The following is a 19,021-nucleotide window of genomic DNA, read 5'->3' as shown; positions in this document are numbered from 1 at the left end:
ACCAGATTATGGAAAAATTAAATAAAATAAAAATATACATTTGTGCCTATAGGTTAAAGGGCACTTCCAGTCATATTTTTGAGTGACATTTTCGGCGCACAGGACAGCCCGTGGCTCCCAGGTGACACCACCTAGGGTGCATAATAAAAGTGGAACGATTGAAAGTCATTGTAAATGTCTGTCGGACGGGGAAACCTCGTACAAGTCAAATTTATAAAGCAGCACGTCTACGAGCTCGAAGCGTGGCGCCGTCTGTCTGCTGCTTTTGATGCTTTGGTGTGGCGTTGCTGTATAGTGTGATTAACCCATTCTGACCTGAGATCAGATTCGTACGAGGTTTCCACTGGACACACACTGGTCTGATTAACCCATTCTGACCTGAGATCAGATTCTAAAAATGTCAGTCGTTCTTCGATTTTTCAAAAATAGCAGACCTACAAGCTCGTAGCGCGCCACTCGGTGGCGCGCTATGAGCTTGTAGGTCTGCTATTTTTCAATAGCTAAAGCACGACATGATGCCAACACCAAAATGGGTTCCCGTTCAGAATGGGTTAAGTAACGGGCCCGTCAACCACAATATGCAGTACTACTAGTGGTTATCAAAGCAGCGTCCACTCTCAGAGTTATGGGGGATCTTTGAAATTAATTCAGTTTGAGAACCTAAGATATTTATGTGCTTAAACAACTGATACACACACAGACATGTCTCCCAGAGACTGGAGTTAAGGTCCCTGCACACTGCTGCGTTTTTCCCCCCTGACGTTTACAAGCGTTTTCTTTATGTGCAAGAAGAGACGTTCCCCACCAGACCTGGAATGCAAAGACAATACTTTGTTGTCAGAGTTGGCTGTTAAGACTTTAAGACGTGAGATCACAGTCAGTGATCTCTGCTTTGAGGCGAAGGTCAAGGCCGTATAAGTCACACAAATAACTCATCGACTGCATTGTTTCTTGAAGAGTGAATATTTTGCAACAGGCTCCGACTCACAGATAGCCTATACACGGACAACAGCTTTATTGTCAATGCTGGCTCTTTCAAACGCCCTAAGACGTCAAACCGTCCTTGTGATGAAGTGCAGCTGTCTTCAGTTCACCCTGCTATCTATGGCATGTGTGAGGGGCTGTCAAGTAGGGAAATCCGGGCCGATCACGTAATTTTCAAATGATCGGAATCAGAAAGCCAAAAAATTTGATCGGGACATCCCTAGTATCAATATTACATCCATATCACGATATTAGACTGGATATTGTCTGTGATTTGGGACACTGTACTATTGTGATATGGCATAAACGTGTTCAATAAAATCGGTATCGGCAGATGCACAAAACCAAATGATCAGAAACGGATCGGGAGCAAAAGAACGTGATTAAGACATCCCTAATTTCAAGACAATGTACACAGAATAACTCGTCCTACTTCCGGCCCGGAGTTACCGATGATACTGAATATATTAAGGCTCTGTTCCATTTAGTGTACAGTGGTTCTCAAACCTTTTTTTTAATTTCAAGGACCCCTATAACTCTGAGAGTGTACAAATGGAACCAAATGAACCCATAAGGGTCCATTTGGAACACACTCAAGGACAGTTTGAGACCCACTGGTGTAGCAGAGCATTTTCCAGTGACTCCTTCTTGCAAGGAGTTGTATTTGTATTTGTTATGTCCTTAAAACTGGTTTGTTTCAAGGAGTTGTTGTATTTGTGTGACATGTCTTTAAAACTGGTTTGTTGCAAGGACTTGTCTTTGTGTGACATGTCCTTAAAACTGGTTTGTTGCAAGGAGATGCATTGGTGCGGTTAATTGGGCATTAAGTCTAGTCTCAGTCCCTACAGTGATAACAAGGTGTCATACAAGTCATGGACACTTCTGACAGGCCAGAGTACATTCTAACCACTGGAGCCATACGCAACCAAGTGCTCACCGTTAAACAAATGGATACAAAAAACTCCCCTCATTTGATTTGTTCCCCAAAGCCATTTGGCCAACGTCGAATCTGCCCAGCGTGCCCATCTACCGTACATACAGTAGCCTACATTGTCACCGTAAACATTAGCCATCATGGCCTTCAGACTTGTATTAAAGTAATCTTGCACCCGTGAATCAGTTTAAGGCCAAAAAGGTACAACAAAATAAATATGGCAATGACATTGCTGTTTGCATCATGAAGACAGAACAGAGGAATAATTATCTTTGATTGTTGTTGATGTTTGCTGTACAGGCGTAGCCATCGTAGAAGTCTGCCTTCATGCATTCATCGTCTGTCTGTGATGCCATTATGTGGCATTGCAGAAAATTCAGAACACAAACTATCGTTTTGTTCAAGTGCAAGTTCAAGTTCCATATAGCAAACATATTTAGGCAAGTGGGCAAATCGAGTGGCAAAGTGAATTTAATGCAATCATTCAATAAAAAGTGGGACTTCAGCCAATGGCTGCACCTGTACTGTACATCCCGTTGTGGTTAAACAGATAGAACCATGTACAGTACAGCCTACACACTAAGAGGTGGAGGGGGTCCAACAGCATCGCATATAGAACCACGTACAGTCTACACACTAAGAGGTGTCCAACAGCATTGTACCAATGTAGTGGAATTATAGCTTTTCTCATTACACAAAATAGGATTGAGATATGATTCTTTTCTCTTCGTACACAAGCATGGAGCATATCCTTCACATAATGGACCACTGTACTGTACACCTCAGCATCATCACCATTCGTACTGTACACCTCAGCATCATCACCATTCCTATAGCTTTTCTTTCTTTTTTATTTCATTCTTCTTAAACGTACCATATTAAAAAAAAGAAAGTTGTTTAATTCACATGCGCATTCTCTCCCTCATGCCCGATTCATACTTTGATGTATGGCAAAAATAATAATAATAATAATAAAATAAAACAGCGATCTACAAGATCACAAAGCGACCAGGTCGTGAGATTGTACATCGTGTATGTTTTTGGGGGCAGTATAAATTCGAAGTGTGAAACCCACAGACCCAGGAGAATGTGTCCCACTCCCAGACCCAGGAGAATGTGTCCCACTCCCAGACCCAGGAGAATGTGTCCCACTCCCAGACCCAGGAGAATGTGTCCCACTCCCAGAGTCGTTGATAGAGGGGTGTTTGGGGAGGGGGGGGGTGGTGGAGTGTCGTACCCCAAGGGTTCATTTGTACACAGTCAGAATTAAATCAACTTTTTACAGTGCATGGTGGCTGGTGGGTGTTTTTTAGGGGCGCTGGCCTCCACAAAGCAGGGCTTTTGAAAACGACGTCATATGGCAGCCAAGTCTATGGACTTTTTAACGTTTGTTTAGGGCAGCAGTAAAACAAACAGTATAAATACAGGGGGTGCCCCTCACTTCACACGAGTGTGATTTTGTTTTTAAATACAAATTCCAGCTCCGATACCTACAGTATACTGACTCATTGCACTGTTGAATTAAGTCAATATTCTCCGTATGACGTAAGTAGGAGAGTTTGACATCTTTGTATAGACACGGTTGTCTTGATGTCCAGATGTTTGACATCTGGACCAATATCGATATTTGAAAAGGTTCTTCAAGATGTTGATCCTGTATGTATACCCTGAAGGTAACCTGTACCTCCTCTAAGTTCCACAAATATTAATTATGGTCTGAAAATGTAAAACAAAACAGGTTCAGTGACTGAACATAGCATTTGAACAATAGGAGTTTGGGGTCCAGCAATGCACATTAACTTGTTCTAAACAAAAAAACATCACATGCCTGCCTGCCTCCCTGCTTGTCTGTCCACGGCTCTGGGTGTGCCAAATATTTAGTCATCATAATCATGATTATCATCAATAATCTATAACACACAGACAACTCACTCTGCAGACGAGACAGACAGTAGCACCACAACCCCAAAGTCATCAGCACTGCGTCAACCACTACAGTTACAGTAGGCAATGCTACAATCAACTCAGTACCTAAAAAAAAAAAAAGAACTTCCACAGAATACAAAGACAAAAAGAATAGAAAAGAAAAGTACCCAGCGCTTTCAGACTCCATGACGCAGTCGGGGCAAACAGACCGGTATAAAACTGGGATGAAAACCCAAATAAAAAAGAAAACAAGACCAAAACCTAAAAATTAACAAAAATCACACGCATGAATGACAACACGAATGCACGCACACACACACACACACACACACACACACACACACACAAACTCAGTCTGCAGAGGTGTGCGGTGCTGTTCACAGACGGGCCTCCCCAAAAAACGCGAGCCCCAAAACTTCCCGCAAGTCTTTGCAGCATGGGCTGCTCCCGTGAGGCACTCTCCTCCAATCAGGGTAGGGCGGGGGAGGGGGGAGTGTAGGATGAACGACCAAAACATCAACTTTACGCAAAATAGGATAACGATGTCGCCGGTCGGCGAGTGTGTGAGGAAGGGAGGGAGAAGGAGCGGGCGGGGTCGAAGGTTCAATCACCCCCCTCCCCCCCCCCTAAAAAAATGAAATGGAAAGTCTTTCATGTTCCACGTAGCAGAGGGTGTGTGTCAAGGCATAGGGGAAAGTCAAACTAAGGTTCAAAGGTCAAGGATTGAGGTCGGTGGCTACTATAGTGAAAGACATATTTCATCGACGGGAGTCAGAGTCCTGCAGTGCCATTGGCCAGCCACCCGGACCCTCCACCAATAAAAGAGGAGGAGTGTTGAAGAGGAGGAGAGAGAGAGAGAGAGAGAGAGAGAGAGAGAGAGAGGAGGTGTGACAGAGGAGTTGTCTAGCGGTTGTTCTTGGCCGCCTCCTTAGCCGCCAGGATCAGAGGCGTCAGACTGGAGAGAGGCTTGGCCACCTTTAGGAACTGGTGCTGAGAGAGAGAGAGAGAGAGAGAGAGAGAGAGAGAGAGAGAGAGAGAGACACAGAGAGAGAGACAGAGAGAGAGAGAGAGAGAGAGAGAGAGAGAGAGAGAGAGAGAGAGAGAGAGAGAGAGAGACAGAGAGAGACAGAGACAGAGAGACACACAGAGAGAGAGACAGAGAGACACACAGAGAGAGAGACACAGAGAGAGACACAGAGAGAGAGACAGAGAGAGAGTTTCAGCATTCAGGGAACATTTCATTCCCCCCTGGTCTAAACCCTTGATCTTAGCAGGGTCACTCGGTCACGAGCGTGAGATGTGTTTTATTGACGAGGCACCGCTGTCGTTATATAACTCCTGATACGATCCATAGCTCTCTGTGTTATTTACAGAGAGCTACCATATGAGGCCGCTCTCACCTCCTCTCCAACCTGGTGACCATGAGTCTAAAACGACGACTCGCAGACGTTTTCATGCGTTTTTAAAACCGTTAAAAACACACACACACACACACACACACACACACACAGTTTGTTCCAGAATTCGTTGAAAATACCAGGTCTACATGCTCGCAGTCGCAATGCATCACAGCATGCAGATTGTAGGTCACTTGAAAAGTAATTTTTTTTCATTAGATGTCTAGGAGAAGGTTTTGGGTAGATTATTCAATTTATTTTTACAGTGTTGCTGTGCAAAGGCATTATGTACTGTAAGGCTTTTTTTATAACTGCTTTGAAAAGTTCAACAATGCAAATGTACAGTTAATATTGATTACGTGTGCTCACGGACGCATGCGCGCACACGCACACGCACACGCACACGCACACGCACACACACACACACACACAGCGTACATACCTGCAGCAGCTCCTTGGCGGAGCCTCTCTTCTCCACGTCCATCTCCAGACAGCGGTTCAGGAAGTCTCTGAAGATGGACGACAGTTTCTCTGGGTTCTGCAGCTCTGGAGTTCCGTTGGTGGCGATGAGGTACAGCGCCTGTAGGGGGAGCCAAGGAGGTGTCAGAGAGGTGCAACATTCTCCTGACCGTAACCCAGAATATTCCATGACCCAAGAAACACCCTAGACAATTATTACAATCACCTAATCACAAATTCTTTTTGCATAATCATCAATCGTTTCCATGTCGAAAACTGTCCATAAGTTTAAAAAATAAAAATCTAAGATTTGCAGAAATAGTTGTTGTGAGCTTGTAGATCCAACTATTTCCGCTATTTTGTAGAAGGTTCCTGGTTTGAGCCCCGCCTGGCTTTGTGTCCAAGTAAGTGTCCTTGAGCAAGACACTGAACCCGTAGTCTCGCGTGGCCAGACTGTTGACACTCGCAATTGTCAAATGCTTCCGTCATACAGTCTGGAGCAACAGAAGCTCTGATCATGTGTAAAAATATAAATGCTTCCGTCGTACAGTCTGGAGCAACGGAAGCTCTGATCATGTGTAAAAATATAAATGCTTCCGTCATACAGTCTGGAGCAACGGAAGCTCTATCATGTGTACAAATATAAATGCTTCCGTCATACAGTCTGGAGCAACAGAAGCTCTGATCATGAATAAAATATAAATGCTTCCGTCATACGGTCTGGAGCAACAGAAGCTCTGATCATGAATAAAATATAAATGCTTCCGTCATACAGTCTGGAGCAACGGAACCTCTGATCATGAGTAAAATATAAATGCTTCTATCAAACAGTCCGGAGCAACGGAAGCTCTATCACTAAACCACTAAACAATAACCCTAACGCTTCGTGTCTTACCCTCAGCGGGTTCTCGTTGAGGTACGGGGGCTCTCCCTCCACCATCTCGATGGCCATGATGCCCAGGGACCAGATGTCCACCTTGGGCCCGTAGGCCTTGCGGGTCACCACCTCCGGGGCCATCCAGTAGGGCGTGCCCACCATGGTGCTGCGCTTGCTCTGCTCCGGAGTGATCTGGGCACAGAACCCGAAATCAGCTGAGAGAGAGAGAGAGAGAGAGAGAGAGAGAGAGAGAGAGAGAGAGAGAGAGAGAGAGAGAGCGTTAACCACTGGAACACTAGTGTCCCTTTAGAACAGGCAAGCATAAATATCTGATCATATACAGACCCCTGGAGGCATCCTGGTGAGTGAAGTAAAAATAATAAAAAATAAATAAATAAAAACAGCATCTTTTCTATTTGGGCTGATTTCTGTTTCTGAACAAAAGGGCCTGAATTCTGTATAGTTATACTGTATACAGTTATCATTTAAAGTGCGAATAGAACATATTTTCAGATGATTCAGTGGTGCCAAAGGGCTTCCATACTTCTGCCTCCATAACAGCTAGTCAGTGGGATTAACAAGAAGGTTGTGTTAAAGAGTCCCAGCTCCCTCTGCTGGTTAAGAGTATGTACAACAGTGTTACTAAAACAATGGTGTAACCCATATCTAATATCCTAATCCAGATAATTATACCGTAATAAAAAAAACTTTCTCAAACTTCTTAAGCCTAAAAAAAGTAGTTTTTCTCCTGCCCCCATGTAAAGCATAATATGGGTACATTTGAGACATTAGTATTATAAATCCAGATATGTTACTGTAATACAGTAGTCAGGGACAGCAGAGTTACGTTACTGTAATACAGCAGTCAGGGACAGCAGAGTTACGTTACTGTAATACAGTAGTCAGGGACAGCAGAGTTACGTTACTGTAATACAGTAGTCAGGGACAGCAGAGTTACGTTACTGTAATACAGTAGTCAGGGACAGCAGAGTTACGTTACTGTAATACAGTAGTCAGGGACAGCAGAGTTACGTTACTGTAATACAGTAGTCAGGGACAGCAGAGTTACGTTACTGTAATACAGTAGTCAGGGACAGCAGAGTTACGTTACTGTAATACAGTAGTCAGGGACAGCAGAGTTATGTTACTGTAATACAGTAGTCAGGGACAGCAGAGTTATGTTACTGTAATACAGTAGTCAGGGACAGCAGAGTTATGTTACTGTAATACAGTAGTCAGGGACAGCAGAGTTATGTTACTGTAATACAGTAGTCAGGGACAGCAGAGTTATGTTACTGTAATACAGTAGTCAGGGACAGCAGAGTTACGTTACTGTAATACAGTAGTTCAGGGACAGCAGAGTTATGTTACTGTAATACAGTAGTCAGGGACAGCAGAGTTATGTTACTGTAATACAGTAGTCAGGGACAGCAGAGTTACGTTACTGTAATACAGTAGTCAGGGACAGCAGAGTTACGTTACTGTAATACAGTAGTCAGGGACAGCAGAGTTACGTTACTGTAATACAGTAGTCAGGGACAGCAGAGTTACGTTACTGTAATACAGTAGTCAGGGACAGCAGAGTTACGTTACTGTAATACAGTAGTCAGGGACAGCAGAGTTATGTTACTGTAATACAGTAGTCAGGGACAGCAGAGTTACGTTACTGTAATACAGTAGTCAGGCACAGCAGAGTTACGTTACTGTAATACAGTAGTCAGGGACAGCAGAGTTACGTTACTGTAACACAGTAGTCAGGGACAGCAGAGTTACGTTACTGTAATACAGTAGTCAGGGACAGCAGAGTTACGTTACTGTAATAAAGTAGTCAGGGACAGCAGAGTTACGTTACTGTAATACAGTAGTCAGGGACAGCAGAGTTACGTTACTGTAATACAGTAGTCAGGGACAGCAGAGTTACGTTACTGTAATAAAGTAGTCAGGGACAGCAGAGTTACGTTACTGTAATACAGTAGTCAGGCACAGCAGAGTTACGTTACTGTAATACAGTAGTCAGGGACAGCAGAGTTACGTTACTGTAATACAGTAGTCAGGGACAGCAGAGTTACGTTACTGTAATACAGTAGTCAGGGACAGCAGAGTTACGTTACTGTAATAAAGTAGTCAGGGACAGCAGAGTTACGTTACTGTAATACAGTAGTCAGGGACAGCAGAGTTACGTTACTGTAATACAGTAGTCGGGGACAGCAGAGATACGTTACTGTAATACAGTAGTTCAGGGACAGCAGAGTTACGTTACTGTAATACAGTAGTCAGGGACAGCAGAGTTACGTTACTGTAATAAAGTAGTCAGGGACAGCAGAGTTACGTTACTGTAATACAGTAGTCAGGGACAGCATAGTTACGTTACTGTAATACAGTAGTCAGGGACAGCAGAGTTACGTTACTGTAATACAGTAGTCAGGGACAGCAGAGTTACGTTACTGTAATACAGTAGTTCAGGGACAGCAGAGTTACGTTACTGTAATACAGTAGTCAGGGACAGCAGAGTTACGTTACTGTAATACAGTAGTTCAGGGACAGCAGCGTTACGTTACTGTAATACAGTAGTCAGGGACAGCAGAGTTACGTTACTGTAATACAGTAGTCAGGGACAGCAGAGTTACGTTACTGTAATACAGTAGTCAGGGACAGCAGAGTTACGTTACTGTAATACAGTAGTCAGGGACAGCAGAGTTACGTACTGAGTTTGACGGAGCCGTCCATCCCCAGCAGGATGTTGTCACTCTTGATGTCTCGGTGGATCACCTGGTTGAAGTGCAGGAACTCCAGAGCTTGTAGACACTGTTACAGTAACATTAACATTAATGAGACACCGTTTACAGTAACATTAACATTATGAGCTGGTTAAAACAAGGAGCATAGAGTGAAGCATAGTACGTTACGTGTGCTTATGCTACCACCTAGCATGCAGTAATAAAGTTACAAGTACAATTTTGAGGTATTTGTACTAACTTCACTTTTACTTCTACTCCACATTTCAGAGCCAAATATTGTACTTTTATTCCACTAGTGTGTGCGTGCGCTACCTCTCTACACACGGCAGCGATCTGGGCCTCGTCCATGCAGTGTGTGTGTGTGTGTGTGTGTGTGTGTGTGTGTGTGTGTGTGCGTGCGTTACCTCTCGACACACGGCAGCGATCTGGGCCTCGTCCATGCAGTGTGTGTGTGTGTGTGTGTGTGTGCGCTACCTCTCTACACACGGCAGCGATCTGGGCCTCGTGCATGCAGTGTGTGTGTGTGTGTGTGTGTGTGTGTGTGTGTGTGTGTGTGTGTGTGTGTGTGTGTGTGCGTGCGTTACCTCTCGACACACAGCAGCGATCTGGGCCTCGTCCATGCAGGTTTCCGTGACGACGTCCGTCAACGACCCTCCGGCCAGGTACTCCATAACGACCCATAGCTCCTCCCCCACCAGGTAACTATGGCAACAGTAATAAACAGTTCATCACACACCAGGTAACTATGGCAACAGCAATAAACAGTTCATCACACACCAGGTAACTATGGCAACGACACACAGTTCACATGAAATAAAGAAAGAAATAAGATATCACTACTGAAAATGTTACGCTGATGTTTCAGTGTAGTCATTCTAAAACGTGTTCCACATACAGCCAACCAGCTGAAGAAAAACACACACACACACACACACACACACACACACACACACACACACACACACACGGTGATGACCATACTACCACCAGTTACGTGCGTGCGTTCCATCATTGTCTCTGAGCAGGACAGGTAACCGTGGTAACCATACATCGTGTTTCTCAGATGCTGCATGGTTGCCACAGCGACTGACGCCTGCTGGCTCAGTGCTTTACCTCGTGCGTGCGTGTGTGAGTGAGTGAGTGAGTGAGTGAGTGAGTGAGAGTGTGTGTGTGTGTGTGTGCGTGTGTGTGTGTGTGTGTGTGTGTGTGCGTGTGTGTTTGTGTGCGTACCTGTCCAGGTAATTGACTATATTTGGGTTCTTGTTTTCCCTCATCACCAGTATCTCATTGATGATCAGTTCCTTCTTGGGCTGCTGCTGTAGATTCATCTGTTTAATGGCCACCTGCGCACACACCATAGACTGTAAAAAATATGGACAAAGCGTTCTCCGGGTCTAACATGAACGTCAAATCCTTGTCAGTCCTTGTATTGTAAGTCGCCATCTTTCTAGATCCGTTTTAGCCCAGCTGGCCATTGGCTGGCCCAGACAACGAGGCGGGACTTCCCCCCCTTCTTCTCCGTTGGTTTTTATTTTGACTCGAGTGGGTGGGGAATCCCGATCATAGACTGTAACGGTAGCCACGCCCCTCAGAACATACGCGACTTTATGGTCATTTTTTAAATAAATGGGACCATAATTTTCCAAAAAGAATATTATGACATTAGAAATGAGACTTTAAACTAGTGACTGGAAGCAGAAAGTATTCATGACCATGTTTATTAAGGTAATACAGTCTAGGTGAAGTTGGGCCCAAATACATGGACTTCTATGGGGCTATGGGTTTTTCTGGGTCCAATGACAGCGCCACAACAGGCCATTATATGAACTTTCAGGAAATCCCGATTTCCTCAGTGGCTTCACAAAATATCTGTCTGACTGCCCCCCTGGCACACACACACACACACACACACAACCATGCATTGGTGAATAACATTCAGCAGAGCAGCAGCACCCTCTAGTGTCCACCACGATGAATCACAGCGGTTGTGTGGAAGAGTGATTGACAGGTGCTTGTCAGCATATTATTGGTTGAAACTGGTCGGTACTTGACGATGTGATTACACCCACACATGTTTTAGTTTGACAGGAAGTCATTAAGATTGGAATATAGATATAAAAATACACACATTTTATTCTAGTCATTTATTTCATGAGAGAGAGAGAGAGAGAGAGAGAGAGAGAGAGAGAGAGAGAGAGAGAGAGAGAGAGAGACAGAGACACACACAGGGAGAGAGAGAGAATGCATCTACTGTACCTCTTGTCCAGTAGCGATGTCTATAGCAGTGTAAACCGTTCCAGAGGCTCTGTGGACGAACACAACTTTAATGCACTGATAAAATAATTAAACATTGAAATCATTCATTCATTCATGTAGCCTATTCTCTGGAGACAGACTGCTGAATCACGTCAGCAAAAGGAAAAGATGGCGCCGTTATTGTTTCACAATTTGCCGATGGGTTCTCAGATTGCAGACGCTCAGAGATCTGCCATCACCTACTGATAGGGGCTACATCTTAACCCATTTAGACCTGAGGACGGTTGTACAAATGCCTTCTAAATCCTGAAAAACCTATGTTTCTATGTCAGTGGTTCTCACAGTTTTTCATGTCAAGGACCCCGCGCTAGTCTGACGTCTCGTTAGTCGACATACGTTGCCGGTTAAGACTCACCCGGGGGTTCCGGCTGAGTCTTCAGACTGACGCCCACAGTAGGCGGAGAGCTCTGGTTGTCTGTCTACACAAGACTAGTGCAATCCTACAGGCCAATATCAGAAGGTTCCATACAGTAGCTCCCCTCTAGTAAACAGACAGACTTTACTTACCCCTGTCCGATCTTCTCAAAGCGTGTGTATTTCTTCTTGGGGTCTCCCACACTCACTATGCTCCCTGAGAGGGGGACGAGAGAGATAGAGAGAGAGAGAGAGAGAGAGAGAGAATGAGTGAGCAGAGTTATTTGACTTCGACTCAAAACAACAGACAGTAACGTATAGAGGATTTGACAAGAACGAAGGACAGAAATACCACAGTGAGAGTGAAAAAGAGAGGGAGGGGGGAGAGAGAGAGAGGGAGAATCAAAGAAAAAGAGTCAAGAAGCGAGAACAACCAGGAGCATTACATCTGTGGACTGCGAGTGAGGGACTCAAACTGTCCAACAGCACACACACACAGAGAGAGAGAGAACATCACCGCAGAACTGGGACTGTGACGCACTGTAAAAATCCTGATGGCTAATTTAACTCTGATCGTTTACAAACAGAACCAAATGGACCTCCATTTGTACGTCTCAAGAGTCCCACAACTGGATAAATTAACACTGGTGGATTTTACTGCGTGGAACACACAACAATAGGCTCTATGCACACAGAATAACTCTTCCTACTTCCAGGCCGCTTCCCTACTTCCTTCACAGGTGTTACCAATGATAGTAATTAAGGCTCTGTTCCATTTATTGTGAACAAACGTTTTTAATTTCATATCTCTGAGAGTGTAAAAAAAACGTGTACACTCTCAGAGTTACACACCTGCACAGGGCCATTTGGAACCCACTCAAATGAAATGAACCCTAATTTTCCCATAGACATTTCATAAAGCATTTATTTAAAGACCTTTTATAAAGCCAACTCGAGTCGTGACAAATCATGACAACAAACACAATATTTTGGACCAAACAAATAATTACAAAGAAGAAAAACAAGAAAAAAAATGTTTTTTCTACTTTCTTTTAATTCTTTGTTTGGCCCAAAACATTGTGTTTATGGTCATGATTTGTCACGACAAGAGTTGGCTTTGTCCGCGGCGTAAACGTCTTTAAATAAATACTTTCTGAAAAGTCTGAAGAAAATGAACAGGGATTTATTTTCCGGGTCTCATTACGTATCAGCGGTAACACCTGTGAAGGAAGTAGGGAAGAGGGGAAGGTGCCCCCATGCTCTTTCCAAAAATGTGTATGCATAGAGCCCACTAGAGCAGAATTAACCCATTCTGACCGGGAACCCGTTTTGGTGTTAGCATCATGTTATGCTTTAGCTATTGAAAAACAGCAGATCTACAAGCTCATAGCGCGCCACCGAGTGGCGCGCTACGAGCTTGTAGGTCTGCTATTTTTGAAAAATCGAAGAGCGTCTGACATTTTCAGAATCTGATCTCAGGTCAGAATGGGTTAATCAGACCAGTGTGTGTCCAGTGGAAACCTCGTGTGAATCTGATCTCAGGTCAGAATGGGTTAAGAGTAGAATTCCACGCACGTCACACTGGGTTTAGATCAACGGAGCATGCTTGTCTGGTGGTGACGGAGTGACGGAGAATACCAAGGAGAGAGAAGGAGAAGCAGAGAAAACAGATGGCCCGGTCCGGGACAGCAGAATGGAACAACAGAACACAGCAGGCCTCTCGGGTTGAGCGAGAGTTGCACACGACGGGAACACACGTGGTCCAAGACAAGGGCCAGGCGGTTTATACTTAAAGGAGAATTCCATGCTAGAAGGCTTTTTTACCTTTATTTGTAGTTGTTACGTCCCCACCGAAGAGGTCCAGGTGTTGTTTTGTGCAAAAGCGCATTATTGGCTGTTTCCCCTACCATAAGCCCTCAATGAATTTAATTGAATTGCATTGAATTGAATGGGGCATTGGGTTGTTGTGCTAATTCGCTCTCTAATTCCTCTCTTCATAATGTAAATAGTATCCCAAGCGGCACACTTTACTACTTATTTAGATAAGCGAATTAGCACAAAAACCCAACCCCCATTGAGGACTTATATTAGGGGAAATAGCCAATAATGCACGTTTGCACAAAATAACACCTGGACCTCTTTGGTGGGGACGTAACAACAACAAATAAAGCTAGTCCGAAATTCTCCTTTAAAGGCGTATTCTTCATAGTCCAGTTTTTCGGTAGTAAAAACAGAGAGAATGTGTTGTGTGAGTGGTGGTGGTGACCATGTCAGTGACGTCATGTTGTATATATGTAGTTTACAGTGGTCAACCTCTTCACCGAAAACTGGACTATGTATGAATAGGCCTGTATAGTTCCGTGCCCGTGTCGCACACACACCGGGAAAACAGCAGATCTACAAGTCCACTGTGTGTCGTAGATCAGCAATATGTGTGTGCCACGTGGCGCGCAACAGAGTATAACTCAGACATGGCAACTTTCACCGAGTCACTCGGTAACCACAAGAGATTGGACGGATATAAAGAAAGACAGGAGAGGAAGACCAATCAGACGTGAGGGTTTTTTTTTGAGGGGGGGGGGGATATGGGGGGGACAGACTACAGTGGATTGTAGCAGGTCTGTCAGTCAGTGGAGACTAGAGACAGCCAGACTTGCAGTATCCAGATCTTACCAGTAGAGGGGGACCTTAGCACGTCTGGAGAAGCGTGTGGGGGCATGGTTTAAGAAAATACATACTTGCATAATTATTATTTAGAGAGAACAAAAAATTAAATCAATAATAAAAAATAATAAAAAAGCTTTTGGGGCATGATGTTTTTATGTTATGTTAATGTATGCTCATCTACATTGCCACTGCAACAGGCATTATCAATTGTGGTTTTCACGTCAAGGAAGCCCCATAAATAAATGTTGTTCCAGGGACCCCCAGACCCTAACCCTGAGTTTAAAAAGAATCGCTTTAAAAATGTGTATATTCAAAGATATTTGCACAAATTTGATTTTTCTAAATTAGCAGATATACAAGCTCATAGGTTGGCATTGAGTGACGCGCTTGTATATCTGCAATTTTTTTTTTATGTAAATTGAAAATGACAATTTTTCGGAATGAATGTTTTAAGCCAAGGCATTGACTTGTATAGGAAATAACAAGCAAGAATTCCTCACGCTAAGTCGCGTTAGCATTTGACTATAAGAAAGGCAATGCAGAAACTCCAACATTCTGTCCTCATCACACCGCGTTAATTATGACCCGTTTAGACCTGAGGACAATTCTACAAATGTCTTCTAAATCCTGACAGTTTTCTTAAAACCCATGTTTCTATGTGAGTCCTTCTCAAACATTATCATGTCAAGGACCCCCGAGATTATTATGTAATCTGCTACCGACCCCAATCTGAACATATGTTGTTCCAGCAGGGACCCCCCCAGAAGCAAACATTTTCTGTTACAAAACGTTGGCTCATAGCGCGGCACTCGGTGACGCGCTATGAGCTTGTAGATCTGCTATTTTTCAATAGCTAAAGTATGCTTATATAACACCAAAAGGGGTTCCCGCCCCAAAATGGGTTAAAACACATCAATTAGATCTGGACTGGAGCTGCTATATGTTCTACCGTTCCATGTGACTGGTGTGTGAACTGGGCTAAATAAAGACCTGCTGTTTCTAAGTGAATAAAGGAATGACTTGCAGATGACGAGCATGTGTCTCTCTGTGCCAGTAGCCCTTTTATTTTTTTATATTTTTCTCTCCCACACAACCTATTTATCATCGTGCTACGACGGATCATGCTGGAGCATTGTTTTATCATTTATGAAGCATAGCAGTGGGCGTGGTTTTTGTGGACGCACTGAAAATCGTCCATTCGTTTTTCCCCATAGAGATTTACAAAAATATTCATATCAATTATTTAAAGCCTATAGAATCAAGCCATCCAGGATCCTTTGATCCACGCAAGATGCAAAACGATATTATACTATATATCTGATTGACTTTATTTCCACTTAAATGGTATTCGTGTAGGAGAAGGAGAGAGGACCTAGCCTGATTATCAGACTGTAGCTTTCTTGAAGCTTCAAGAAAGATGCAGTCCACTCAGAGAGTGGGCGGGGTCTTTGGGCTGGATCCAGGCTAGAGAGGACCGCACACTGCAAGCTTTTGTTTAGAGTCAGGCAACATTTCGGTCTTGCGAACATTCTTCAGGCAACTTAAATGGTATAAAAGACACCAGCTCGGGTAAATTGCCGACCGAGTCATTTTGAGTGAATATCGGCCGATCAATCGGAGCAACTCTAGTGTGTGTGTGTTTATGTCCGAGCACACGCGCATGTGTGTGTGTGTGTGTGTGCGTGTGGTCTCTTACGTAGCTTCTCCAGTATCTCCTCGTCGGACATCTTCTTCTTCCTGGTCTTGTTGTCCTGTGGGCGGGGCAGGGAGGGGCCCGGGGCAGGGGCGGGGCTAGTGCTGGCCCCTCCCTCTGCAGACGGAGGGGGGGAGGAGGAGGAGGGAGGGGGCGAGGTGATGGGCGAGGTGGCCGCGTCTTTGGTCGGGGGAGGAGAGGGGGGGAGGAGGGGCTCGATCACCGAACGGGTGTATATCTGAGACGGGGAGAGAGAGGTTAAAGGTCAAATACGGTCTGAACCAATTACAGGTGTGAATGAAGACAGACAGACAGACAACAGACAGACAGACAGACAGACAGACAGACAGACAGACAGACAGACAGACAGACAGACAGACAGACAGACAGACGAGGCAGTCACAAAGAGACAGACACCGAGATGTTAGACCAGTCTTTGTATTGTACTTAAGTACAGTACTTAAGTAAAGTACAGTACTAAAATTAGTACATAGTTGCTTTCCACCACTGGACTTTAACAGCATTATCGCGCACTTGTGTGTGTGTGTGCGTGTTGGGAGTTCCAGTAAGGTGGACAAAGCCACTCTGTCACCATGGTAACGGCATCGGCGCCACAGTGGCAGACACTTACCCATCCGCCAAGCTCTCTGATAAAGGAGCTGTGTGTGTGTGTGTGTGTGTGTGTGTGCGTGCACCTGACTATAACAGTGGTCTACATGGAAACCTTCAGGTATTTGCTTGGTGTACAGAGACTAAAGAGGCGACTAAACAGCAAACTCCTCCTCAGTGCTTTTATATCATACCCGTTTGTAACTACAGAGAGGGACTACACATGTCTCACTTGGCCGGGTCCATTTGGTTACATTCTGTACTCTTTCAGAGAGGGAGGGCACCCTGGAGAACTGTTGCTGGGTAACAGAATGTACGCCTCGGGAGTATAATGGATGCACTGTATTGCTGTGTTACGTTTACAGTACAATACATTGTGTTTTGTTCAAATCCCAGGTGTGGAGAAATACGGGGGAAAAAAAGAGCCTTTGGTTCACACCTGGACAATGAGACAACACAAGAGTACAATGGACAGTAATGGAACCAAGCACCACCATGTCTTTGTGTTATCCTTTTAGCATAGCCTTTTATTTGCTTACATTTGCACCCACCACTACTGACGACCGTAAAGACGACTTTAGTGACGACCTATTCATGATTGGCTGCCTCCTAAGCCAATGATAGTCTGAATGGCATAAAACACATACTCTTGTGTTATACTATTGTGTTTCTTGCTTGTTCTGTTTGTTCCTCTGATCTGTACAGCACTTTGGTCAATCTTGGTCGTTAAATAAAGTTTGATTTGTTTTGATATACTCCGCAATGCGGAGTATGTGGCAACAGAAGCTAACAGACGCTAATGTTATGAGCTAACTGGAGGCTGGAGCTAATGACAACCATAGTAAAACACAGTGGGTGAACCAACAAAAGAACATCGGAAACGAACGAAAAAGGACTCTACAAGAGCTTGTTTTGTATTTTAACTGTACAACAATCAACAAATATACAGCAAAATAGCTTATAATATCAGAAACTTCAATGTATGAATTTCACAATTCACATGACTATTCAAATGCATAAAGTGAATGACAGATCAAGTGTCAAAGTGAGTGTGTTCGGGTCGGGGTCGACCACGGGAGGGTGTGTGTGTGTGTGTGTGTGTGCTTACTGATTTGGTGTGTTCGGGTCTGGGGGCGACCACGGGAGGGGGAACCTCCTCTTCATCATCGTCCTCGGATACGGTTGCTATGGCCGGGGTCTCCGACACGGCCTTGGAGTTCTGTTGGGGGGTTTAGAGCCAGAATGAGCATAGCTCTGAAAATCTAGACACCTCATTGGCCACTGCAGTTCATTGGAACTGGGCTGAAAGTCCCCTTCCTCTGATTGGCCTGCTGAACGTTCCCTTCCTCTGATTGGCCTGCTGAACGTCCCCTTCCTCTGATTGGCCTGCTGAACGCCCCCTTCCTCTGATTGGCCTGCTGAACGTCCCCTTCCTCTGATTGGCCTGCCGAACGTCCCCTTCCTCTGATTGGCCTACCGAACGAATGTTCCCATCCTCTGATTGGCCTGCTGAATGTCCCCTTCCTCTGTTTGGCCTAGGGAACGAATGTTCCCTTCCTGTGATTGGCCTATTGAACGTCCCCTTCCTCTGATTGGCCTATTGAACGGCCCCATGCAGAAAGCGAGGAGGCGTGTCTGTCTATGAGGATGCTCACACCCCAGAGATGACATCACCACCTGCGCGCCCTGCCCCCGAGCCACACCACAACCATCATCACTTCACCTGTCTGTCCCACCTGTTTTTGCATTCCGTTGTCTCTCTCTGCATGCATCATGTATACATTAAGCCCAACATTAACCTGCAGCCTGGTCTGTTTAGTCTGTGACTGGATTCTCAATCCATCCAGTGCTGTGTACCCCCCACCCTTCAGTCCATATGGTCTATGACATGCCTCTCACTCATCCCTCCCTCTCTTTCTCTCTCTCTCCCTGTCGCATCCTACTGCAGGCCTGAAGCCAGGCCACAGAGCCTCTCTCTCATCCCTCCCTGGGTACAGGCTTTACTTACGACATACTATTGATCCGAAACCTCAATCCCTAACCTAACCATAACCGCAAGCACGGGAG

The 19,021-nt window shown here is 44.7% G+C and overlaps 1 protein-coding gene across 4 annotated transcripts in view; it reads right to left on the bottom strand.

Moving 5' to 3' along the window:
• Positions 1 to 3,389: 3,389 nt before the first annotated feature.
• Positions 3,390 to 19,021, bottom strand: part of pak1 (p21 protein (Cdc42/Rac)-activated kinase 1) — a 58,151-nt gene continuing 42,519 nt past the window's right edge. For all 4 annotated transcript variants that reach the window (XM_080772498.1, XM_080772501.1, XM_080772499.1 and 1 more), the window contains 10 exons: positions 18,063 to 18,173; positions 16,349 to 16,583; positions 12,139 to 12,202; positions 11,572 to 11,620; positions 10,546 to 10,658; positions 9,900 to 10,017; positions 9,283 to 9,382; positions 6,596 to 6,792; positions 5,684 to 5,821; positions 3,390 to 4,834 (listed from right to left, as the gene is read on the bottom strand). In XM_080772498.1, the coding sequence (XP_080628624.1) occupies positions 4,748 to 4,834; positions 5,684 to 5,821; positions 6,596 to 6,792; positions 9,283 to 9,382; positions 9,900 to 10,017; positions 10,546 to 10,658; positions 11,572 to 11,620; positions 12,139 to 12,202; positions 16,349 to 16,583; positions 18,063 to 18,173 (1,212 nt within the window). In that variant the 3' untranslated portion in view covers positions 3,390 to 4,747. The remainder of the gene's footprint in view (positions 4,835 to 5,683; positions 5,822 to 6,595; positions 6,793 to 9,282; positions 9,383 to 9,899; positions 10,018 to 10,545; positions 10,659 to 11,571; positions 11,621 to 12,138; positions 12,203 to 16,348; positions 16,584 to 18,062; positions 18,174 to 19,021) is intronic.

This window comes from Protomyctophum bolini (assembly GCF_963924005.1).
Source record: "Protomyctophum bolini genome assembly, chromosome: 9".
NCBI classification, from domain to species: domain Eukaryota; kingdom Metazoa; phylum Chordata; class Actinopteri; order Myctophiformes; family Myctophidae; genus Protomyctophum; species Protomyctophum bolini.
This window is presented reverse-complemented; position numbering and strand designations above follow the sequence as displayed.